The following is a 27,339-nucleotide window of genomic DNA, read 5'->3' on the forward strand; positions in this document are numbered from 1 at the left end:
GTTTGTAAGACATCATACATGTTTGTAAGACATCATACATGTTTGTCTATCATACATGTTTGTAGGACATCATACATGTTTGTAAGACATCATACATGTTTGTCTATCATACATGTTTGTTGTCTATCATACATGTTTGTAAGACATCATACATGTTTGTAAGACATCATACATGTTTGTCTATCATACATGTTTGTAGGACATGTCTATCATACATGTTTGTAGGATATCATACATGTTTGTCTATCATACATGTTTGTCTATCATACATGTTTGTAGGACATCATACATGTTTGTAGGACATCATACATGTTTGTAAGACATCATACATGTTTGTAGGACATGTCATCATACATGTTTGTCTGTCAACATGTTTGTTATCATACATGTTTGTCTATCATACATGTTTGTAGGACATGTCTATCATACATGTTTGTAGGACATCATACATGTTTGTCTATCATATATGATTGTCTGTCCATTTGAATGTTTTGTACAGCTTAACTTGTCAAATCTGATGGTTTTCAATAGATTACTGAAGAATAATGTTATTTAAAAAAAATCGACCAGTGATAACTTCAATGTATATATATATTTATATCAGTGATATCATACTAATAAAATCATGTCATTTTCAGCAGTAGGTATCACTAAGTCAACTATGTATGAAAAAAGTGGCATGGAATACCGTAATTTTATCACAGCTAATTGACTAAACTAAAATATAAGAGAAAACAAAACATGCTAGTTCTATTTCCTTAGGTTTAAGATGGTGTGACTATTGGAGAAGAGACTATGCATTCGAATAATACCAAAAAGTGAATCGTGGTTTCTCCAGTGTCAAAAACTCCACGCCAATATCAAACTAGTCATTTTGAAGTTAAAGAAAATACTTATATACTACATTGGCCAACAGCGAGAAAATGTAAATATTTACATGATGATTTTATGATAAACATCGCCGTGGGATATCCTAATAGATATTTATGATTATACTAACGCATCAAAATGACGAGATCTATGTAGTTCAAACGGGACTAGGAAATTAAATCAAAGTTAGGCAAATGTCAGAAATTCAATCTGCACTAGCATTGAATATCATCGAATATCATATTTTTTTTTTGTATTTAATAAAAATAGAAAACAATATGTACTACTGCATAAGGAATATGAATGGGATAGTCCAGTGTAATATGTAAGAGCACATTGTAGTGTAAGACGAAGGGTCTAACCATTAATTGTAATTCTGTTACTTAATGTTAGAGAAAAAAGTAGTAAGAAATAACATGCACAGGGTATTACCATATTATATATACAGCAAACAATTCAACAGACGATTCCAATATCGCAATTATTTGTTCAGCAGCAATACTATTTCCATACAAGTAAATACTATAAATAATCACAGAATTTCATAACAAGATAATCATTCTAAATCTACTTTCGTGTTATAATCAAATACATTTTCACCGTAAGGATATGGTTCTAGCCGAATGCTATAACCTATAATAGAATACAAATATAGTATTCCACTCTTAACCAACTTATTTTCGTATGCAGTCAAAGTCGTGTATTTCGCGTGTGATAAAAGTCGTGTATTTCGCGAGCGATCAAAGTCGTGTATTTTGCGTCCGATCAAGTTGTGTATTTCGCGTGCGATCAAAGTCGTGTATATCGCGTGCGCGTGCGATCAAAGACGTGTATTTCCCGTGCGATCAAAGTCGTGTATTTCGCGTACGATTAAAGAGTTTGCGAAAACTATTCACTACTAAAACCACACAATTAAGGTATAGACAGAAATGGAGTTGTGGCGAAATGAAGTTGTTTTGCAGTTTGCTGATATGTTATAATACGGAATAGCACTGAAATGGGTTCGACACATATCATTAACGGTTGAAAATGATATCAAATGTACATATCAATAACAAAATTGTCTTTGTATAAAAATAGCAATTTATCTCCATAAGATCATTACGAATATCAAACTATTGTTTCAATAGCACAAACAAATTGCTTTTGACATGATAGCGAAAAAAGTTTTTTGTTTTGCCTTTTATGAAAATAAAACGGCGTCATCATTCTAATAAGCAACATTAGTATCAAATGCTTCAAAACCGAGAAACAAAGGTAACAAACTACCCAACGCAACAATATACACATCTATATCACCATTTCAACGTCGTAAATGGTGTATCGGTATAACAGCACAACATCACTCCTGATGTGTTTTGATATGCTATATTAAATCGTGATAAGTAAAACTTGACGACCTAGCAAGCTGAGTGCTAGACCTATAGATGTTTTAACCTTTACAATCAGGGTCATCACAATCTCACCAAAGCTCAATGTCAACATCATCACATCTCCTTAGGATGATAGGAAGGCGTTCAAACTTTTCTGAAATTCCGGATCATTCATCTTATCTAAATATTTCTTGTCCACCTCTGGTTCTGCATCATCTCCAGCGTTTCCAGAAAGATTTTTGAGATTGAAGTCCGTTAACTTGTCAAGCTGTGCTATCATATTTTCCGTATCATCCTTTTCTTTGGACTTCTTTGATGGTGCTTTCTCTTTCTTCGGTTTAGGAGTCTGCCGCATGTTTGTCGCAGGGGGAGGTGAACCAACATCGCTTGGTGAATTACCGGATAAAGATTCCGGTAAATCGTCTTTCTTTTTGTCCGGCGATGATCGCTTTGACGGAGGTTTAGATTGAGACGGTGCCGCTTCTGCAGCAGCAGCCGCAGCCACCTTCACCGGGTCGATAGGAGAATCCGCCTTTGCAGGTTTTGCTGCAGGCGGTGGTTTAGGGGTTTTGCTTTTCCGTGGGCTTTCCTTCGGGGATGACCGTCTAGGGTCCGGAGAATCCGCCGGTGAAGGCGACCTATTTTTTGGACTAGACCTCCTACTTGATTTTCTTGATTCTCTATCTGGAGATCTATTATTAGCAGATGCAGCAACTGCTGTTGCTGCGGAGATTGCTTTATCTGGTGACCGTTGTTTAGATGGCTGTGCAGCTGGAGGAGGCTTTGACCTTTTCTCTGGCGTTGGCGATCTGCTTTTCTTTGGACTCGATCTTCTACTTGATTTTCTGGAATTTCTTTCCGGAGTTGGAGATCTACTTTTCTTAGGACTCGATCTTCTACTTGATTTTCTGGAGTTTCTGTCCGGAGTTGGAGATCTACTTTTCTTTGGACTCGATCTTCTACTTGATTTTTTAGAATTTCTGACGGGAGTTGGAGATCTACTTTTCTTTGGACTCGATCGCCTACTAGATTTTTTCGAATGCCTTTCCCGACTAGGAGATCTACTTCTCCTGGAACTCGACCGTCTCCTAGATCGTGTTGGTGTTGCGCTCTTTCGACGTTTTTTTTCCGGTGTCCTCGAACGAGAACGATTTCTTCTAGACGACCGATCCGCGACTACCGTGACGCTTAAACTACGGGATCTCGATCGAGAACGTGAACGAGACTTCCTACGTTGTCTTGAATGAGATCGGTGATGCCTACTTCTAGATCTGCTCCGTGACTTCCTTTTTGGAGACCTTGATCGAGATCTTGGTCTTGAACGCTCTTTTGGCGCAGCAACTACTACCACCTTTGATCGCGAATGTGAGCGCGACCTTTTTCTTGATCGTGATCTTGACTTACTCCTCTTAGAATACTTCGTTTTAGATCGGCCTCTAGAATGACTCCTGTGTCTGTCACGTGATCTAGACCGACTTCTTCTGCCTCTCGAATGACTCTGTGCCATGATAACATGGACATCCCTTGATCTTGACCTTGACTTTCGTCGTCTTGACTTTGACCTTGATCTTGACCTTGACGGCGATCGTCTTCTAGGTGATCTGGTTCGGCTTCTAGATCTTGCTCTGTGTTGAACATTATGTATGATAACGTTTCTATTTCTTGATCTTGATCTTGATCTAGATTTTTGCCGCCGAGTTCTACTGTGCGACCGCCTCCGATCATCGTGGACGGGTTTCTTCCTTTCCCGTGATTCCGATCTATGATGCCTCACATGATTGATCACGTGTACATCTACGCTACTCCGTCTTCTAGAATGTGACCTTGACCTCGACCTTTTTCTGGGACTTGGTGACCTTGACTTTCGTCTTTTCTCCGTTTTAGCTGGAGGATTATCACTTTTCAATCTCTCATTCCCAACAACCATCACTGCAACTCCAACATCTGGGTCAAAATTACTCGTGTCACGTGGTGGTATTACTTCATCACGGGACGGATCATCGTTATCCCTTTGTAAAGATCCCTGTGATTTTATAGGAGGGAGGACGGTACGTGGAGTTTTATTTTGGTCAGACGACTGGGACCGACGTCGAGATGACTTGGGTGTAACCGATCGGATGGGCGGTAGTGGCGGTGTCGAGGAGATTGAATGTCTCGAGTCCGTTCTCGACGGCTTCCTCTATAATCAAGAAATACAATGTAAGTGAGTACTTAACTCTCGTTTATAAATATACTGTCATCGAGCATCTGGTGAATTATGGATCATTTCGACATGTCATCAAGTCATGACGTATCAGTTTGTACTTCAATACCAGCTATGATGATGTCAAGACTATATATAATATTTCAAATATACTGTTTTCGGTTTTTATCCATAACATGTAATATTCCACAAAACTGTGACATTATTCATCAAAATTAGAACAAATATTATCCATCGACGCATGAAAGACAGCTTTCAACATAGAATATTTTAATTTGCATAAAATCTATTATGATAAAACGTACACGCTCAATAAGCTATAATGCTCTATTGCAGAGTGTCAACATCAGAATTAAGTAATTGAACTTTCCCAAAGATTAAATATCTATATCCTGTTAACATACCCTAGTTTTTGGCGTTCCATCCATGTCCTGTTGCCTGGATGAAGACGGTGAAACCTGAATTAGATCAATGGGATAAATATTAAGTAGATGTGACAAGAGTTTGCATTTTCATTGTATGGTAACGGGATCCGGCCCCGGTTGTTTGGTATCTACTTCCGGAAAAATCGTACCCAAAAAAATGAAAGAAGTACGTGCTAAATCGCTTCAAAAACTCGATATTATTTCATTTGTTTATCGAAACCTATCAAAAATTAGAACAGTGAAAGCTTGAAATTTTAACATGTCCCACAATTGTATGTGAACATGAGAATAAAGTCTCCTTTATTTGTATTCAAACATGTAACCTGGATCGTATTTCCGTACAACATTGAGAAAAATGCGTGAAAATATGAAAATATCTCAAGATATCGGATACATTTCATTAAGATAAGATTTTGAATGAAGAATAAGGACAGAATAAAAACTGTCTACCACTTCAAATTTATCGTAAATACGTCCTTGGTCCCATAATCGATGATATTTAGTGAGCAGGTTATGACTAGTGTACGTGTTTGGTAGGCACAACATTGCGGTTTGGTATAGTCATTAGTATACGGTTTGGTATAACAACCTGGTTAAATTTTACTCAAAGTAAGAGTTAGTAATGTACATGTATAATTTAAAGTGTATGTGTGTATTGTAAAACTGAGAAAAAAACAGCTGGTGACAAAAATAAACAGTAATTTGGTATTTTTGACTAAGTTTCCATGGTAACAGAAAAAATACCAAAAATGGAAGGTTCGCAATAGCAAAAGGCACAACTAGGGCACTTGTCTGATATATATACACAGAAAACACGTTTCGCAGGCAATAATAAAATCTGATTGACTGAAGGAACGAACGGAAGAACGATCAAAGTAACGAACGAGCAAAAATGGACGCACGAAAGAAATCTATTTTATTTGCTCTTTCGTTCATTCTTTTTTAGTTCATTCGCTCATTCATTCGTTCGTCATTTCTTTCTTTCATGCGTGCGTTTGTTCGATCGTTCCTTTGATCATCCGTTTGTTTAGTCAATCGAATTGAAGCGAAGGGAAACGTATTAAAACGACTATTTGTTCATTGATATATCACTAAAATCATTACCTGGGTGAAAATCCCGTGTTCAAATCTACTATATTTCGTTTTCTCTTTTTGTTTATAATTTTGAACATTTTAACATTATCAGCAGATAAATATACATCTAAGATAACTATTTCCGGTAGATCGTTTACGAATATTACGGACAGTAGTGGGCCCAGCGCGAATTCTTGAGGGATTCCTGATGATACGTCTTTCCAATCGGAATGCTGTTTCAATAGATTTAGTGCAGTTCAGCAACCGAAATGCGATATGACACCACAGTCAGTAAATTCTGGAGAATTGGATATAAGCTGTTTAATAAAAATGAACACTTGAATAAGCATCGTTCGTTTCGCCCTGTAGATAAAATCATAAGAGAGATCATAATGTTAATAAATTGGTATAAAAATAGAAGGACATCGATATTAATTCTTTTATAAAACGCTTGATGAAATGCTCATCTGTAAATAGAACACAAAGGTAACGTATCTCCTCCCCTGGGGATGAATAAAATAACATGATAACGAAAAAGAAACAACATGAATAAAAATTACGCATAAGTATGGAAGTATAAAAGTGTCTTGACATGTATTTAAAATGTTTCATGATTAATTGTAGCATACTTTTTATAGAGTGTACTGTTTTTTCCGGCTTTCCCAGTTATATACTTTGATATGAGGAAGCTATATATAACAGCTACCGAGGTTATCCTATGTTTTTATTTGTGATTCAAATTTTTAACCATGTTATTATTACCATATACTAATGAATACCAATGAATCTTACGGAAATACGATCCAGGTACATGTTTGAATACAAAAAGGAGTATTTATTCTCATTTTCACATACAATTGTGGGACAAATTAAAATTTTGAGCTTCCACTGTTCTAAATTTTGATGGGTTTCCATAAACAAATGAAATAATATCGAGTTATTGAAGCGATTTAGCACGTACTCCTCTCAGTTTTTTGGGTACGATTTTTCCTGAAGTAAAGTAAATACCAAACAACCGGGGCCGGATCCCGTTACCACACAGTGATATTCTAGATGAACTTCAAAGCCTTTAAACAGCTAGAATTGAAATTAAAGAAAAAGAACGAAACGTCACGAGAACTGCGTTTGGTTATTGAAAGCAAGTAATAATACACGTGTACTAAAATAATGGTGAAATCGGTGTACAGTTGTTTGTGTTCGATTATTTCTGTAAAACTGGAGCAAAACATCAACTCGTGCGCTAATACAAACTAAAAAAAAACCAATAATAGTATATGTGTTTATCTAGATTTGATTAAGTGTTTAACAGTGTCATTGATGATATAAAACCAAATGCCAAAACAGTACAGAAATATATTGATTGTTTTCGATTATGTCATCGATGATATTATAATTATCAATCAGAAGTCATTACTATTAATCATTGCATTTCACAAATGGCGAGATACTTTAACTTTCATATTTTGTTTTTTCGTAATATTATGAATGAAAAGTCGGAACAAAAAGTCTTATGTCTTAAGCAATTTGTCACGTACGTAAATACATGTAACACAATAGTCAGAAAGGTATTTTGTCAGTATTTGAATAAAAAAAGTAATGTTTATTGTGATTTCCCAATGTTTGTATAAAAAGAATTGAAGCATCATGTGTGAATTTTATGAGGCCTTTTCAGAAAAATCGCAAATCGCATTTAAAGATAAAATAAAAAGAGGATAGCATAATGTTGAATCATTCATATGAAAATTTAGCATATAGTTTCCTTCAGTTTAATATTTTATCAATGTTATTCGTCAGTTTTTATAAATATTGCATGTATTTAAAAAATTTCCATCTTTATGACGTTAGGTCCTGATATAGAAACTTTATCATATACGTGTAAAGTACTGTTTTATGGGGCTGTCAGGAACACCATAATTACTGAAGCGAAACCATAACTGATATAGATGGCGCAGGAATGAATGACAAATAACATTGTTTGGCAGCATCAGTCGACACTATTGGTGACAAGAGATCAATAGGCCTGGTACAGGTAAACTAATCCTGGCCATATTGATCTTCAATCCACGTACAACAAAAACACACATCGATATTCTCTCTAACGGCATGGCCATGAAACGGCAATATTCATTTTGTTCGATATGCATACATTTTATATTTCATAATATCGAAGTAGATCCGAGGTTAAAATTGAATACGTCGAACAAACGTTTTATATAATATTATCAATATATGAATTACTGTTAGAACTTGATAACAGAATGATATGTATGCTTTATATGATAATTATATAAGAAGGTAGTGTTATGTATATCATTGTGGAAAAATGGCGGTATAATTAGTAATTCAGTTCTTGTTTCAGAAACCTTCATTTTGCGGTTATAACTTGAATTGAATTAAAAAAAATTAAACATGTCCTTGGGATTTTAAGGTCGTTGTATGCAGTTTTACAGTGGCGTCCATTTACCTCGGCGGGACGTATTAAATTACCAGGAATCCTATATATTGGTGTTAGTGGTATACAAAAAGTATTAGTTTTGTTGTGATCAAATTTTTAGCGCCATATCTGTTTTAAGATTTTAATTAAGATAAGCTAGTTGAAGTATAAATTCTTGCTTTGCAATAAAAATTTCCATCAACATACCCTTGGAGGACCAATATTTGTCAGGGTAATCAAATACCTTCGGATATCAACAAACCAGCAAGAAATAAAATGTACCAGTTTTATCAACACAAATATATAATATTTTGTCTTACTTGTGCAAAAAGTTGTCTATTAATTCGTTATTTATCTTTCGCGGTACGGAAGATTTCTAACCGCCGGTCACTGGGTGATGGCCGACACAATAGGGACCTATTTTCGTCAAGGGGTTGTTTCGCTTAATACGAAAATTTAGATCATTCCAAATAAATGATGAGCAGCAGGCACTTGTGAGATCGTGTTTAAGCTGAAAATTTCTTGAAGTTACATCAATTTTAAATCTTTAAACCTATTGGTCATGGAAAGTGGCGAAAACCTCTGTTTACATAGAATAACGTTATGTTTCCAACAGTACCGCACCAAAAATTTCGGGTAAGTTGAATCGACAAAATAATTTTTAATAACCCAAAATCTGGGCTATGAATCACATGATCAGACACGTGACTTCCGGTACTTTGTTGACATACTGCTGATCAGTGCACATGGACAGTCAAACGCTGACGGTATTGTTTTGATTCATTTAAAATGGACTTAAGAAAATAACTTCATTTATAAAATATATTGCTACATCGTCATTTATAAAATCACTTGGTTATAGCACACAATCTTTTTAAGCAAGACAAATCTTCCTTGATCAAATCTGCTTTGGTAAAGACACTCTTTATGAAATCACGCGATAGTTCATGAGATATAAGCGAAATTGTAAACATGACGAAAACAGGTCCCTGACGAATTTAGGGCACTTGACCATACATCAAATGCAATGAACACAAGTATATAATTATGTTTATGAAAACTCTAAGTTTCTGGCACGGAAAGCGCTATAATAATAGCACTACTAAAACAATAAACTTCAAAATATGGCATGGTCATTATCCTTAGTCATTCACCTTTTTGTATCAATATTTCAAATATTTTTAAAATAAAAAATTAAGTCAAGTCATAGATTTGGGTCTATGAAAATTCAAAGAATTGTAAAAATAGGCATGTTCAACCGTGATGAATTTGGATTGATATTAACAGAGTAAATAGTGGGAAAATGCGTCGATAAGTTGTGATATTTCGTGTCTGCCGATTGTAAGTTCTTTGTATCTTCAGCAATAAATATATAATAATCGATTGATTTTACGCTTTGATGTATTATTTTATTATTTTACATTGTTACATTGACTGTTCAAATAGTTTTTTTATATTGATTTGTCTTGTCGTGTTTGAATAGTCATTCTTTAAATAACCCAATATTAATGGTTACCATATATTCATTTGGATACTCTTTATACTATGGACTACAATAAAAAAGCATACAGATACATAAAACGACATCGCTATACTGTTAAAGCTACTGTCCGATTGTAAAAAAATACTTTTTAAGTCTTTAGGTAGGTGTAATTTACCCACGGGCTCTTTTTTCACTGAAGGCTTTGCATATGTTAATACCTGAAAATACCAACGAGAGAAAATTTCGAAGAGAATTCTTGCGTTGAATTAACACACGGGCCTAATAATCGATATAATTCAAATTAGATTGTCAATAATTTTTATTTAAAAATATATATTATTGAAAATACAAACAACATGGGATTAAACACATTTATTTCAACTTATCAAAACCGAAAGGTATTTTCACATGTACATCATTAACAATACAAAGCACAAATTAACCCGGAGACTGTATATTCATTATTACTTTAAATTTGTACTCATCAAACTCCAAACAAGATATGACACGTTTACGCAAACGTCACGGTGAAGATATTCGTATTATAAATGAAAGGGAAAATAAATAAAATCATACGCATACATTTTCTGGATATAGGCATAACAATAATAAGTTATGGATATGGGATTTATGTCAAACGTCGTGACATGGTTATTAGTCTGACCTTGGTGGGAGGAGGCTGACGTTGTGGGGCAGTAGGCTCCGGTGTAGGGGTTCTCTTACTGTCCTCGATATCAGCATAGTCAGCTATGTCCACACTAGAAAACGAGCTGTCATTCCTCTCACTGTAGCTAGGGTCGCCATTACCATAGGAATCATCACTTCCGCTCTGAAATTTGAGATACAGTTTTTAGAAATCGTGCTATTACTCGTTCAATTATAATTCGCACGTAAAATTTTGATAAAGTTCCTTTTTCCTGTAGTGAACTTGTTTTCAAACAATCAATGTTTCTAAAAGATATAATAGTTACTGTTAATGATTATTGCTTTCAGCAAATATGGCAGGATAAAAAACACATAAGTCCCACATGATTTTACGGCATGCCTGACTGAACCCTGCTGGCGAAGTGAACAAGAATAGATACTTATTATACAGAAGACAAGTAGCACTGAGTACGGTTAAACTGAATTAATACTGCTCGCTGTGCTTATTGATTACTCGGATGAAATATATACCACTTGGTGATGCTGTCCCAATAACACTATCCAAATAGAATTTTAACAGGCGTTCCATCCTGTACCTATTGATTTGTCATATTGTCATCCGTGAAATTCCTGGACATTTGAGTACCATAATGTATATTATAACATATGAGAGTAGACAAGGTGTTCCTATTGACCATTTAATGGGACAATATCAAACAATACAAGCACACCAGTTCAGTAAAATATTGATAGCAGTTTAACAAAGGAAAAATTTAATAACAATTTCGCGTCTAATTTTACTGCTTTCTGATCAATATTAAGATCTCGTATTACACGAATACCACGGCGTGTATGATACTTACGGATCAGTACCAATATATATATATTATAACTCAGTAATATTTGTTATTTAAATTGACAGCCATCGACTTTAAATAAATATATACATATGAAATACAAAATATATATTTTATAACTCAGTTTTTTTATTTAAATTGACAGCCACCGAGGTTAAATAAATATACACATATGAAATATAAAATATATATTTTATGACTCAGTAATATTTGTTATTTAAATTGACAGCCATCGACGTCAACTAAATAGAAACATATAGATAAAATATACATCCTCATATATTACATTCAATGATTTACTCAATAATGTAATAATTAAGTAACAATAATTTTCTTGTCAAAAATTATACTCCTAGCCCGTAACGTAAATGACGTCGCCGTTTATAACATCGCATTTGATTGGTTTATACGGCAGCGTAATAATTTCTAAGAGAAATGAGTGCATGAATAAAAGTAGAATTACAGATAATATATCAAATTATAAGGATAACTGTTATAAATGTTATATAATGGAGATATAACACAAAAATGTCATATTCATTTTTTTATATAATTTCTCCATTTACCGACCTTTTCACGTGTAGATTTTCCCAAAATGTACTTTTTACAGTGTAAAACAAGCCAAGGGAATATGTTTGTGTACATTCTTTCGTGTTTTAAAACTTCCACATTATTTCGTCGGTAGAAATGTCTATGGTTTTGTTTTATATTTCCTGACTCGGTAGCATCCACGAACACAACAAACATTTCATGTAATATAGTATGTATGGTAATTTATATAGAAATGACTAGAGGAATACGGGATGAATAAAAATGCTGCTTTACTGGACTGACATTCGAACCCACGAAATAAATTACAGACAGTATTTTACATCAATATCAGTCACATACCTAAATACATTTATATATAAATAAAACTTATTTATTTCAACAGACTTACATACATGTACATTAATGTTTTGTAAATGTGTCTCCGTTTTTCATGTCTAGGTTTTTCCAGAATGACGCATAATCTTTTCATGGCCATTATTATATTTCCTGAAAACATTTGATACCGGACACTGGGCCACCTTAGTTTAGATTGAAAGAAATGAGACCCTATTTCGATTTACATGTTCTGAAACTGATGGTTTGAATGAAATTATATTAATTGTTTGAAAAACCACGAACGGCCTATTATGATCAATAGTTCTTAACACTTTTCTGTTATTCTTATTCCTGCATATTGTCAAAGTTAAAATGATATATTTTGTATCAGTTTTATGCTTCGTTATGATTTTCAGTGAGTTTCAGGATAAAAGCATTTACAATATATAAACATCAGAACCCAGTTATTGAAAAGATGATTAGTCAATTTTCAATACCAATTAAGATACTTTTACATTAGCTACTCCATCAATCATTTTATATGTCTCTGAATATGTTACCATCATCGGAATAAAATTTAGGCATTTGATGAATGTCAGAAAAATTAAATGGACAAAACACCACTACTTTGAATCAACACGGAACGTTACCTTTTCTCATACACAAATCGATGGTTGGTTAAATTATTTATATATCAACAAACTATATTGTATAGAGACAATGGAGATGACCTGGATGATGCCAGTCGCGGTGATTGTTTACTAACATCATTATCAATACTTATATCAATATTAATACTAATATACATAATAATACTGATATCAATTTTAGTACAAGAACAAAATAACAACATATTGTTATGTATGTGTAAATATTTACATTTACTTGTCATTTCTACTATATAAACTACCAAGGCAAAGTGAAGTATATGACGGTATAACTGACACCCAAAACGTGACCATTATGCCGTCACTAATGTTGACGTATTGACATCAACTGATCACCGTCAGAATTGCTGTTCCATCTTGTGGAATAAATCTTCGTTGATTAACGGTTTTCCTGGTCTAGCTGAAACAATGTTAATGCAGAGCCCCTAAAATGATTTGATAATGTAAATATAAACATTAAACGATCTTCTTATGCCATCTAGAAAGACCATATAGATGCCACAGGAAGATAGTTTAATGCTAAAACAAAGATTTTATTATTGTTTTTTTTTTTATTTAATATCGATAAAGTGTAAAAGGTGGTAAGAAGAATGTAGGAACAAAAGCATATGCAGTAATGCTATTCACTACGTCATAGAAACCGGATAACATAAAAGACGTTTTCCAGTGACAACACATTTGTCACATCATCCTCTAAACAAGCGACGCTTCCTCTGATATACATGTAGTATGATTCAAAATGCGTAAATTGTATATATAATATGTAACCAATGGAATATATCAATTTAACCAAAGGGATGAACATATAATATTGATCTAAACTGATATATTATGCTTCAACTAAAACTGAATATGTAACTAATGGAATATTTCAATTCAACCAAAGGGATGAACATATTATATTGATCTAAACTGATATATTATGCTTCAACTAAAACTGAACATGTAACTAATGGACTATCTCAATTTAACCGCAGGAATGGGACAATTATATTGATCTTAACGAAATATCTTGATGCTGCACCAACAAAATACAAATAGCAACAGTGCAAAGTATAGTTACCGCCATGTTGGTTCCCTAATGCACCTGCCCTCCTCGCCTAATCATATGCTGCCTTCCTTCTTACGTAATGTTAACATGGCTTTACGATAGCAATAAGTCAGAGTTGCTTATAGTATAGTTATTATGGATTTCTATACTTTGTACAATTCCTATCAAAAACCAATTGGGACCATTTCGTGTTGAAAAATTAATGGCATCGTCATGACTATCTGTTGACGCTAGTTGTTACGCTTCATAGGTAGTACGTAACGCGACATATACTTCTTTAAGTACCTTAGACCATCGCCCGATACAGCCTTGGTCTGGATATATAAATATATTATAAAGAATACTCCCGACATGAAGTTTCAAACTGATAATTTATTTGTATTTCTGTCAATCATTTGTAAATGCATGGTGGCAAGCTTTATGACTGGTAGGTTGATACGGTTATACGTCCCGTTGACAACTAAGGTCAATTAAGGACGGCTTCCCCTGTATGTGTTGTGTGTGTCATTGGCTGTATGTGTTTAGAGTCTGTGGTATAATCGTGTTGTGTCTCCTTGTTGAACTCTTGTTATGCATGATATTGTATGTTTTAATGTACCAATCTAGTGGTTTTCAAGGGATTAAAATTACATTGTTATTAATGTTCATCAGTAGTAGGGTTGTTGGTCATCCATATATTTTACTAAAACTGGAGTCTGTTCGAAAAACAGATTCAATATGATAATGTGTTTTAAACTATTGGAAGCTAACTGAATATAAAACATCAAATCAATATTCGTAACCAGATATAACCAATCGATATGCTTTTATCCAGGAAGCGATGCCGCGGAAACATGATCTATCAAAATACATCTATCATTTTCTGAATACATTTTCACATCAATAATTTCATCTATATATCAGCAATACTGTATAAAATTAGATTCATCATGTCAAAAGCCCACGCCATTCCTCCATTCTCTCTCTACTCCCAACCCCCGGATACGGAGCTTGCGATTTCCATGTTACAATTGTCAAGCAGTGTATATAGATTGGTTGTATTATCAAGAATATCCTCATATTTTCAGCAAAGAAAAACCCGTAAATGTCCTATCCTAGAAGCCATATGTTGGCTAAGTAAAAAAAAAAAAAAAAAAAAAAAAAAAAAAAAAAAAAAATAAATCAAAACAAAACAAATAAAAAATCTGTTAAAATCTTTTTATGTTCGTTTGTGCTATAAACGCAAAAATGCTCTTTGCTTTGGTTAATTTACGTGGATTTAATTTTTGCATTACATCCAAGATCTTCAACTGCACACACATTGTTCCAATGCACTATTAACTCTTAATTCAAATTCACTTAACATGCCTAATGGAATATGGTCGGTGACCGACTTGCAGCTTGTGATTAAGGGATCCTATATGGAAAATTTACGATTCTTACATCATTTTCAGAATGTAATTCAGAAATGTTCAATAGAAAAATCTCTTTTCTGTACCATTTATGACTGTTGGTTAATCATAATACCCGAACGTTGTTTTCTTGTAACAAATTAAAGATGGATAAACTAGAGAGAATTGTAGAATCACGAGTTATCTTTCCTGCCCTTTCTTAACAACATTTAGTAAACTTCTACGTTTAGCTATCTCTCGGTTGCACCACCTGATGTAGCTCGCTGTGGAAAAAAATTCATACGGAAAGAGTTAATATCTCTTAAAAAAACAACTGAAAAATGATATATTCACTGTATAAATAATCTAGGTAATCTGATAAAGCAATACTTACAATGATATACAAAAACAATTCGTTCAAACTGAACAATGAAACTTTTAAGAAATAGTTGGGAGTGCTGAATACATGTATACTTAATATTTGAAATAAACATCAACAATGGCTTCGGATTTGATCTTCCAACAATTAAACTCAGCCTTCTCCAGAATATTTCTATGCTCTAATATTAAAAGTTTAATTCAAATTAATTAATCTTTTCATAAGTTATTGACATAGCATTAAACAAAGTTACAATCTGATCTATGTATTTTTTCATTAAAGATACTCCACCGCCGACAGAGCATAAACGATACTCATCATTTTAACAATAATTGGTGTTTAATCGTGTGTGTATATGTCTAATTAACACAAAAAATAATATAAAATGATTTTTTTTTTGCTTTTGGTGCATGCGCAATCAGGACATAATTCCATATAGATCATAGTGCCAGGGATTTTTTTCGGGATGCAATTTATCATTTTTAATATTTTTTCTTGAAGTAAAATTAGAAGCTCAAACTTTTCAACGGTGGTAATGGTGTAAAGTAAGTAACTTTCGCAACTGAAGAAAAATACTAAATCTTCTGCTTCTGTTTTCGATAGAGATGAAATACCTTTTGTCAACGGTGGAGCATCTTTAAACACAAAATCGACAAAATATGAGTTTTAGATCAATGTTGATATTAAATTAAAACATATTGGCAGCACTCTAGAAGCGTCATATCTGCTTTGATCTCCTCAAACGTGCATATACAAAATAAGAATTGTCGAAAGGTCATGGCCTATGAAATAACTTTGTATGTGGTTTCACCTATATTCATCAAAACTCTCGCCTGAAAAATCAACATCAGGACAGACAGACATATAAGTCAACCGACAGACAGACTCTATAGCTGCCCGGTGTCACGATGAGGGATTATTATACCATACCTGGCTGCCATAACGCCTGTTTTTAATCCTATCCGCCAAAGTCATGCCATCGTTGGGGTTATGACGTCGGTACTTGTTGTTAAAGACACGGCGAGCGTTCACATACTGCATCCCGTACACCTGGTTAAAAACGTCGTAAAGAGTATTTCCGTCAACAACCGGAAGTCGACGGCCTTCTGAAAAATAGGATTCATTCACTGATGTTAGCCGTTTATCAGCATAGTTGATGTTAGCCGTTTATCAGCATAGTTTATATTTTCGGCTTTAACGATGAAAATCTAAAATTAGTAAACATAACTTCAAATTTGTTTTTCAATTTCAACGAAAACTGTTAGAGCAAATCAATCTAATTGATAACAAGATGTATTAAAAGCATTCATCTATCTATAGATCAGGCATGACATATCTATTTACAACCTGATAAACAAATGTAAAGAGAAATAAAAATATGATTAGACATAATTCAATTTGGCTTGCAACGAACATTTTCATGGCTTAACTTCTCATGAAGTAAAATTTGACGTCGCCTCTGATCGGCGTAATGATTTTATAGAAAGGAGTCCTCAAGGAATTGGAGCTCAATGAATTAAATTGAATTATTAATTTGATTAGATTTCAGTATATTATTGAGATATCACAAACAAAATAAAAAATTAACTCTCATCATTAACCATGTTTTTGTTATTGATCCAAACATACAAGAATCTATTCAAATTAATCAATATAATTCAGTCTATTCCGGTACATCTTGATGGCGTTATAAGTAGTCACTACGCCCAAGTATTAGCCAATAAGAGATGATATAAGGAAATAATCGTTATAAACAGGTTGCATTATTAAGATGTTATCATTATTATTCAATTTTGTTAATTAATGTGTTTTATGCATAAATGCATAAGTACGAGAGCTGTACCGAATGCAGATAGTCTATGTGCTAGTACTTATATTGTTTTTGATCAATAATACACTACAGGATTACATCAAGCGACAAGTGTGAGTCAGTTATATTGGATGGCATTGTTTGTATGAAAGTAATTGCCAACTCGATATCTGCCACTATCCAATTATATTATAGTGCCATTGATGTTAGTACAGAAATCCTGGTCGTACCTGGCACAGTGTAATGTTTCAAATCAGATGACACTATATACGACGTAATTACAAGTTGTTTGACATAAAGCCGATACAACCGATTGCTACAATTAAAAGCAGTTTGAAAATCAATTACTTGACTAAACTATCTATAATATAATTTCTCAAAAATGCCACGGGTGTCAAGTTGTATCGGATACATTGTGGATCGCCATTGTGTTTTTAATTGGTATATAAATCGAGTCCTACAAAATCTATGGTTTAGCCTCAGCAACACGGAGCGTGTTTTTATAATCCTTCTACCTAGGGAATACATAAGTGCTGACCGGAAGATGTCCCTATCAAAAATGTAGTTAGCTTGCACTTTCACTTTCAGAAATGAAAGAAATCAAATTGAACTATTATCCTGAAGTGGTTTGTTATCCAACGTTTCATACATTGATGTTATATTCATTAACGTTCAACATGTTTTACATGATTGTACAATTTGTTCCTTTACACGTCAGTAAAAACAAGATGTTACGAATGAAGTTTACACTACCATGGGTTTATATCACCTTATGTTGCACCACGACCTGTCAGTGGCCGACGATCATTTCTGGTCCAACATTGATTTTGTCTTAAATGCTTTCTATGTGGAAATGTATTAACGAAAACATCAGGGATCCCATTGTTTCAATTGATTTCTACACAAATGAGACTCTTAAAACTACCCTCGTGATCCGAAGATAAAACCCCTAATATCTCCATGACTAGTTAGGCCTTTGTAATGCATACATGCGAAACAAAGGCACATTTTGTATTTTACATAAAACCGTATTGTCTTTTGGATACGAGATATGATATGGAAAACTAGGCTCACCATTGGTAGATGTAAACTATGTACTATCGACAAAGCAACGATAGTTAGCTCACATGTGATGTAAACTATGTACTATCGACAAAGCAACGATAGTTAGGCGTCCTTGGCTTTTTAATCCAATAGTTTATCAAACCATTCATTGATTTAATAGTTCATTATACAGCGTTTGATAATACCTAGACCAGGTTTTTATTATTATTTTTCCCCATGCTTGAAGATAAACCAATTTGTAAAAAGGAAAGCGATGTTTTCTGTCATATCTAAATATAAGTTCAATACATTGGTATATATAACAAAGTATCATGAAACTTTGTTATTAAAACTAAAATGTTTCTTTATACTAAAATTTAAATACTTTAAAACTAAAATATTCCAAAACTAGCTTATAATTTTTGTTTAACAGGACATGCAGATGATTGATCTAATACTATAGTTATATAGAAAACAGAGAACATTTATTTTAACTGATACAATACATCTGCCCATCCTCTTTGATTAAATATTCTTTTATGCCAGTTTTAAAACAATTTGAAATTGTTCCTCAAAAAGGACCTTTGCTAATTGACTTTAAGATGCTATCTTTTTAGAGGAAATCGAAGCACACATTTTGATATTTCATTTTTGACGACCGCTATTACTACAGAAAATAAAGATCTGTAGTGTCCGTTTGCTTTGATATTCAAAGGTTTTTGCAAAAGACCTTCAGAATGATAGTAGGTTTGGGTTGGAAAATGCATTAGCCTACCACAAACAGCTTTCCCGTCATTTTGAAATTATCAATGACACCAACGTCAAACGTGTAGAAGAAAAGTAACAGAAAAAAATGAAAATATGTAAATGTATTACAAAAAAAATACACAATATAATTTTCGAACCCAGATAAAGTTAAAAAGAGATAAGAGGGCGAGTCAATAAGGAACCTGCCTAAGTTGTTTCAATAAATTGGGAGAGAGAGAGAGAGAGAGAGAGAGAGAGAGAGAGAGAGAGAGAGAGAGAGAGAGAGAGAGAGGCTGGCTACTTATTGACTCGTCCCCGCACAATGTGGGCTTTCGATGACATTAGCATTGCAAATCTATACCACAACCTTAAAGATGCAAAGTTAAAACAACATTAAACTCAGATCAGATAACCATGAAGTATCATAATTACTAATGGTTTATGAAGAACAGATAACATGATGTAGCCAACGAAACATTAAAATTATATGAGAACCAATAATCACACATTAATTCATATCGTTAACAGACGTAACTCTCTCTTGATGAATTAATGATAACTTTTTCGTAACTTCTTACGACGATATTTATTGATTTATTAGGCTGCATCGCCATTAATTCTGTAACTTTTTTAACATTTTTAATCTTTATACATTTGCTTCATCTTATCTAATGCTTAGTTGTATGTTGCTGTGGGCAATCAACAATGTTACACATAATTGGTCGATAGAGTGCTTATCCAGACAAAATATCATTAGTATGCAATAACCTTGGGATTTTTCAAGGTTATAGCTCTTCGTGTTCCGGTGATTCCTTTTATCACTCTACTTCAATGGATAAGAAAATGAAATCAGTCAGTTGGAACGTTTTTGCTCCAATTCAACCTTTATTTTTTGTTGCAGATTCGGTCACCACACTAAAGGAATGTGTTGACGCATTTAAAACAATCAATCTATAAAAGTTACCCTCAAAGCATTTGTTATCAGAAAGAGTTTCATACAAAAAATTAGCACAGAAAACCTTCGCCACATGAAGAGTTCTTGAAGAGGTCATCAGGGATTTGTTTGATAATCTACTGTATGCAAGCCCGCCCACCTCCACCCTCCTCCCATAACAAAGCATTGCTAGCGATGTGGTATGAAGAGTAATAATGAAGCAATGGGGCATGCTGAAAGACACGTATCAAATACTACAAAACTACAAAACTAAAGTGGTTTTAGTTCTTTTCAATTCAAAAGCCAATTTCCAAGATGATAGTCTCTGGAGAAATTTTAACTTTCTTACCGGGCATAGTTGGCAGATTCTTACGACATCCACCTTTAGTCCTTTGTAGATTACATTGAGGACACATCGCTGGACATTTGTCAATAATAGTTAGTTTTCAAAACAAAACCGATCACTTGACAAATTGCGAAAAATGCTGACTGTTTTAAACGAACAATTTAGTCACGTTGTGCATTGAAATATCTATTTAGCTAAAATTAAACCTGTTCTGATGAATTTTGGTGTCATTTTTATCATTGTAAAGAGTCCACTACCATGATAACGATGCGAAAACTAGCTCGCTCTCCGCTATTACACATTGATGATGTTACACCGTATGCCGGGCAGTGGAGTAAAGTAACATTTGTCTAAAACTACTCCAGCCACTCCTTCAACAGTATATTTCATTTTTAAGTGTATTATGATAAGAGAAAACTGTTTTTTTTTAATATAAAAGGCAGCCTACAGGTAGCTATTTGTTGCATTTGCGAACCTTACGGTAGTCCGGCTCGGTTATTAGTATTCTTTATTTGCGGGTATGTACTGATTGTGACGTCATGTGTTTGCGAGCGTAACGTAACAATTTTCAGAGAAAACGACGTGAATTTCGCTCACAAAATAATGACGTCTCAATGGATACTTTCCGGTTAGGGCACTACAATGTAACTCATATGAAAAGACGTAATAGCGTACACATCTAGAGTAGGTATCGTATATATACGATCAGGGATGTCAATGGTATGAAATAAGGTTCTTGACAAACATGTGGAAATAAACTCGCCAATATTTTGTGTTTAATTTTTCATAGGGAAGATAGAAGAATAGTGATATGTAATTGGCATCGCGGTTATGTATAAAAATTGGTTCACTGAATTGTCCATTTAATAAAATCATAACTGATTAATCGTACGTCACGTGTATATAGTTATAGCCTGTACAGGTCGACGGTGTTAGCACTGCGTGAACTTTGTGTAATGTACTTGATTTTCGAATTATTGTCACTGTAATTTGTTGTTAAATACATCCCCGGGGCAGTAGACATTGTCAGATAAGAAAACTACCACAGATAAGAAATGTGGAAACGAATCGCAATATATACAAATATAACCAATACTGAACATGCATATTTCATTAATGCACTATCACAATAGACACTGACGGATAATATAGGAGATAATGAAATATATAGGCAGGCGAAGGTATGAATACCAAAAGCAAATCATAAATGCATACTAGATAGATTCACGCAGTTAATAATGAAATATGCATTTTAAGTTATACAAAAAACCAACTTTACCTGACTTATCGTGACTTCAAAGAACATATTTTTAAAGTTGGTTTTACTTATCTTCCCAAAATCAATCTTGTAATCAGAAACAAAACTATGTTTTTCTCTGCCATAACAACAACACCTATATAGAAATGCCCGGTACAGCTTTGTACAGGTATTGTGTAACGTATTTAACGAAGCACTGCATATAGGACTAAATATTTCATTGTATCACGTGCTGTCACAAATAACGTGAAACCTCCCCCAGGACCAAAATCAAGATTGGATGAGGGACTGCAGTGGTCGACCCACAAGCCCTCCACCTCTGGGTAGCGAGTTCGTGTTTTTCTCTGGGTACTCCGGCATTCCTCCAGCTATAACGAGTTTGAATAATTTCATATCACATAGTCACGAGTGTAAAATTCTATTTATCACAGAAATTTTATTATTGATATAACACCAATTCCATGCACATTGCATTCATTCCAATTCTGGAGTATACTGGTTGTATTCCGAGGAAGTGACTTTCCTGGCATATAAGTGTTAAAGCGATGCTTACTCAACTGTACTATTAGACAAAAACAAACATTACCGAGGTTTAAAATTTCGCACAGTGCTTGCAAATTCCGTTGTTTTAAAATTCAGAAAAACAATCCATACAAGGGGACAAAAAGATATTTTAATTCCTTGGTCACATTTAGGTATTACAGCCTTGTGTCACGTCAAGCAGTTGTCGATGAAAACATATTATTATTATGTGTTCAACCACTATTGGTACGATTCGGTAAATGATAATTCTGAAAACCGTATGTTTTCCCATTGACAGTTAACATAATTATTTCCTTTTTTGAAAACAACACCAAGACGTGCCCGGCAGGCCATTACCTGTACAACCATATCAAGAAACAATGATTTCCGTAATTTTCCAATAAAACTACCTGTCCCATGATAAGAGGAGTGAATGGCAGACCTAGTCCGATGACACGGAGGGTAGTTAAGTGATCTACAGATAGGTCCACGGCAGATTTACGACCTGATGGAAAAAGAGATAGGTAGAGCTCTGACACTTACTAATTAGACAAAATAATAATAAAATGTCGAATTATTTCTAAAAGTCATGAATGGATATTAATTATAACTTGACTTAGTTCAGTTGTAAATTGACTTTTACATGGTTTCTGGCAGAAATCGCGCCGCCATAGTTTATTTATAAAACGCCACGTTAGTTACAGCTTTAAAAAGAACTGCATTATGAATTACCTTATAATTTATTTTCATATGTTATTTCATTGCTATTGTTTGGATTATTGAGGTTTGATTTTCGAAAGACCGAAAGGATTGTATTATGACGTCATATATACCAAACAGTTTCGCGGAGAAGTTTAAAAGCGATACAGTCAATGGCCAAACTGAACTATGGGATAAGATATGAATGCACCACAATCGAATATTTATTTTGTTGTAAAAGTACGTTAAAGAACGGAAATTAATGCCTAATTGGTAGCTCATTGAATTATTCAAATTAAATTATGACTATTATTCTCAATATCTTCTGGCTTTATGAAGTCATAGACAAAAACAGACGGACGTTCTTTTTGAATGTCCTTCCGCTGTTTTTTTTCTATGACTTCATAAACCCAAAATATATTGAGAATGCTCATAATCATATCATGTCTTGATTTGCTTTTGTCTTATACCGTTAGACCTTACCCTCTTGGCTACTGTGGTCGAGAAGCGAAGATGTCTATTTTGTAAAAGTATCCCCACCTCCCGATTTGTTGGCATTTGTGGTAGAGCGAGGAGGGCGTCGGAAGTTTGATTTCAAGTCTCTTTGGGCAGCAGTTGCAAGTAATTACGTTGTGTAACACTCCTCGTACCACCCCTATGCCGCATTGATCAAATACAGTACTCAATGGTTATAGTGAATATCTAATCATGTGTAAATTCCATTAGACATGTATCCTTCATTTATCAACAATGAAAGTCCAAATAGATATTTGCATATATTTACATATGCCCAAATATATTCAACGGGAGGGGAGGTTCGTTCAAATGTATGAATACAAACCCAGTACAGGATCGGACTACTTCTAGTTCACGCTTCGATAAGATTTTGCGTCATATGGTTATCTAAATAAACTTAGATTGCATTTCACCTCTTCACAGACATCAGCTTTGCTTTGAATTCTTAATAAACTAAAAGACGATTTCGGTCTTATATTGGTCTCAAGACTGATCTTCAGGAGGCACAGACAATATTATGTTTGTCAGCACTCAGTTAGTCCTACTTGAGCTTATGTAAACAAAGTTTCCTCGATTTCAAAATAACAACATATAGTTGTTATTAGATCCAATCAAATATGTATTTGACATCAAAACAGAATATGTGTTCACTAGCATTGTAACGGTAATACACAACAAAATGAATCGCTGGTCGGGCTACAACCGGAGGCTTTCCTTAGGAATGTTTGGGGAATTCCACTGTTTATACGTCAATATGGTTAATCCTCTCACTTAAATATACAGGCCATTTGATTGGAGAACAATTCTGGAAGCTTCTAAGCGAACAATACATATCATGCCAAACTGCAGCTATAACTTTCAACAATCGGAACTATATCTTCGGCCATCTTGACTACCGTAGTTACCCAACTTAGCAACCGACCACGTTTTCAATTTGACGAGGAGCATGTAAAAGTAGACTTATTTATGTAAATATATGGATTGAACAATGTTTTGATTGCGTTAAAGGCGGTATGAACGCAATTGGATACAGACATATTCTACACGTTGTGCTAAAGTATAGTAAAAGACTCAACCCGAAATAAAAAGTAGAACAAAGCATGGTTTCGTTAAAGCAATTGGATTTGCCATTTCAGGCGGGCGTGAATTATATTCCAAAGGCATTAATTATTTGATGGCCTGACGTTAAGTGTATGCAATATTTAATTGTGTTTGTCCTTTGAATTGTTGCGTTTCCAATCACTATTTTACGGTAACATAATACGTTAATGGTAAAGGGCTGACTTTGACTGTATTTGTTGACAATCAACATTCCCGGAAAATTCTTCACAAACCACTCATTGACTCTTTGTTTATCAATCACTGATTGATTTAAATAAAATCCCAGACAACAAACCTCAATAGTATTGTCTCGGTTACCTATGGGTCTACCTGTGACTGATTACCATTACAGATATCTTACTTAGGGTACGAATCGTGTCACGCAGGCTAATTAATATTTCATTTAAGACCTCCCTTGATCCGGTAACTCAATAACGAACACAGTAGTTGTGATATGAACGATGAAGAAATCACCTAAGGGATACAGTACTTATTTATAATTAAAAAAAAACAGAGCCGAAAAAACTGGGTTTTTTTTCGGTTCATTTAAAAATGTCATCAAGTTGGAGATCCGCCTAAAAGAAGAGAAATCAAACAAAACGTAATTCTCCAGTAGTCGTTTACCCTTTTCCAGAAAGTAAGATTACAGGTTTGTTGACGCTGTATAACTATTTGGTTTTGTTCACCAGATTCCTCATATGATGTTCGGGTTTCGTAGCTTAGAGGAAACCGGAAATGTTTAGAAAATTCTAAAACATATGACGGTATCCGGGAACTCTCCTCGAAATTTGAATTTTTTATTTTTTGTAAGCCTTTGGCGAGCAAAATATGAAAAAATCGAAACGAGTACCACCGATCTAATATGACGGGAAACGAATAATAGATTCTATTCATTATATCACATTTGGAGTTTCCTGTCCAATGATTAATCAATAGATCAGTTTGGACCGTATCACTAGAAAACAAAAGTCGGTCAAGTACCAATGCGCCGTAATAACTAGTGCGAAAAATAGCCAGTTTATTAAAAGAAGTAATATAGTTTTATTATATACTCCATTATCAAACCGTTACATGTAAATGACTTATAATTGAACGACTACTTGAATGCAAGGAAAAATGTTGAAATCCAATTTGTAGCACATTACATGTAATATTACAATATTGTCGTCAGTTGTCGTCATGCAGGACTGCCGGACGTCATTTTGTCACCGCTTTGGACATTTACTGTTTGATTTAGGAGATTTGATGTTTTCATCGATTATCATGTTCAAATTGATACGAGAAGATGAGATACTGATTTTACACACCGTTATGAATCTAGTGTGGTGTCGTCATTTGATTCATCATTTCGTAGTAAAACATTGTAGTAAAAAGAAGGTAATTTCTCACGCGTAGAAATGGTACCATTCATCGGAATTAACCAATCACAATGCAGAGAGGTTATATTACACGTATGTAATAAATAAGATTTATGAAATGACTTTATTGAGTGGGAAAACACGTCATTTGATAAGTATCAACTATCCCATAATAATTTTCGTTGATGAAATAGAAAAGTTTAATGGATATGGATTATAATTAATAGGTCTGTATACTTTATGTACAAATTGTGTGTATATTTATTTCTATGTAACTTCTCTAAATTGACTTGCCGCCTTGTTATCATTAATTATTAAGGTAAACACATTTGATAATATAGCACAATATCCTGTTGAAACATCGATTGAATAGAAAAGGCAGTCATGTTATTAATTTTCACATTCTAACATGATCCAATATTGTTTTTGCAACAAGGTAACGCGGTCGGGCAAAACTAGGTTACTACAATTACACATTCTCAAACTTGATTACACGAAAAGGGTTAATAAGAAATGAATTGGTTAGGAAATTCTTGAAAAAAATTGGAATAAAAAGAACTAAGCATTTTCAATTTGTTTTCTTAAATTTGAAATTTGTTTTGTCAATGTCAAATCAATCAAACATCAGGTGTATGTTATATAAGATGTTTACAGGATTCAGTCATCGCTGATTTACCTCCAAGACATCACATAAACAACAAAGTATGACTATTATGAAAAGTGCTTGATATTTAGTGTGTCTTTGGAGTGCTCGATATGTAGTGTGTCTTTGGAGTGCTTGATATGAAGTGTGTATTTGGAGTGCTTGATATCTTGTGTGTCTTTGGAGTGCTTGATATATCTTGTGTGTCTTTGGAGTGCTTGATATCTTGTGTGTCTTTGGAGTGCTTGATATATCTTGTGTGTCTTTTGAGTGCTTGATATGTAGTGTGTATATGGAGTGCTTGATATCTTGTGTGTCTTTGGAGTGCTTGATACATCTTGTGTGTCTTTGGAGTGCTTGATATTTTATGTGTCTTTGGAGTGCTTAATATCTTATGTGTCTTTGGAGTGCTTGATATCTTATGTGTCTTTGGAGTGCTTGATATGTAGTGTGTATTTGGAGTGCTTGATATCTTGTGTGTCTTTGGAGTGCTTGATATTTAGTGTGTCTTTGGAGTGCTTGATATGTAGTGTGTATTTGGAGTGCTTGATATCTTGTGTGTGTCTTTGCTTGAGTGCTTGATATGTAGTGTGTCTTTGGAGTGCTTGATATGTAGTGTGTATTTGGAGTGCTTGATATGTAGTGTGTATTTGGAGTGCTTG

General features: G+C 34.0%; 1 protein-coding gene across 1 annotated transcript in view; it reads right to left on the reverse strand.

The window, feature by feature from the left end:
* Positions 1 to 406: 406 nt before the first annotated feature.
* Positions 407 to 27,339, reverse strand: part of LOC138320562 (serine/arginine repetitive matrix protein 5-like) — a 34,443-nt gene continuing 7,510 nt past the window's right edge. The window contains exons 2-5 of the mRNA XM_069263617.1: positions 16,630 to 16,805; positions 10,527 to 10,691; positions 4,851 to 4,904; positions 407 to 4,422 (exon numbers count right to left, since the gene is read on the reverse strand). Of these exons, the coding sequence (XP_069119718.1) occupies positions 2,368 to 4,422; positions 4,851 to 4,904; positions 10,527 to 10,691; positions 16,630 to 16,740 (2,385 nt within the window). The 5' untranslated portion in view covers positions 16,741 to 16,805 and the 3' untranslated portion in view covers positions 407 to 2,367. The remainder of the gene's footprint in view (positions 4,423 to 4,850; positions 4,905 to 10,526; positions 10,692 to 16,629; positions 16,806 to 27,339) is intronic.

The sequence above is a fragment of the Argopecten irradians genome, chromosome 4, assembly GCF_041381155.1.
Source record: "Argopecten irradians isolate NY chromosome 4, Ai_NY, whole genome shotgun sequence".
NCBI classification, from domain to species: domain Eukaryota; kingdom Metazoa; phylum Mollusca; class Bivalvia; order Pectinida; family Pectinidae; genus Argopecten; species Argopecten irradians.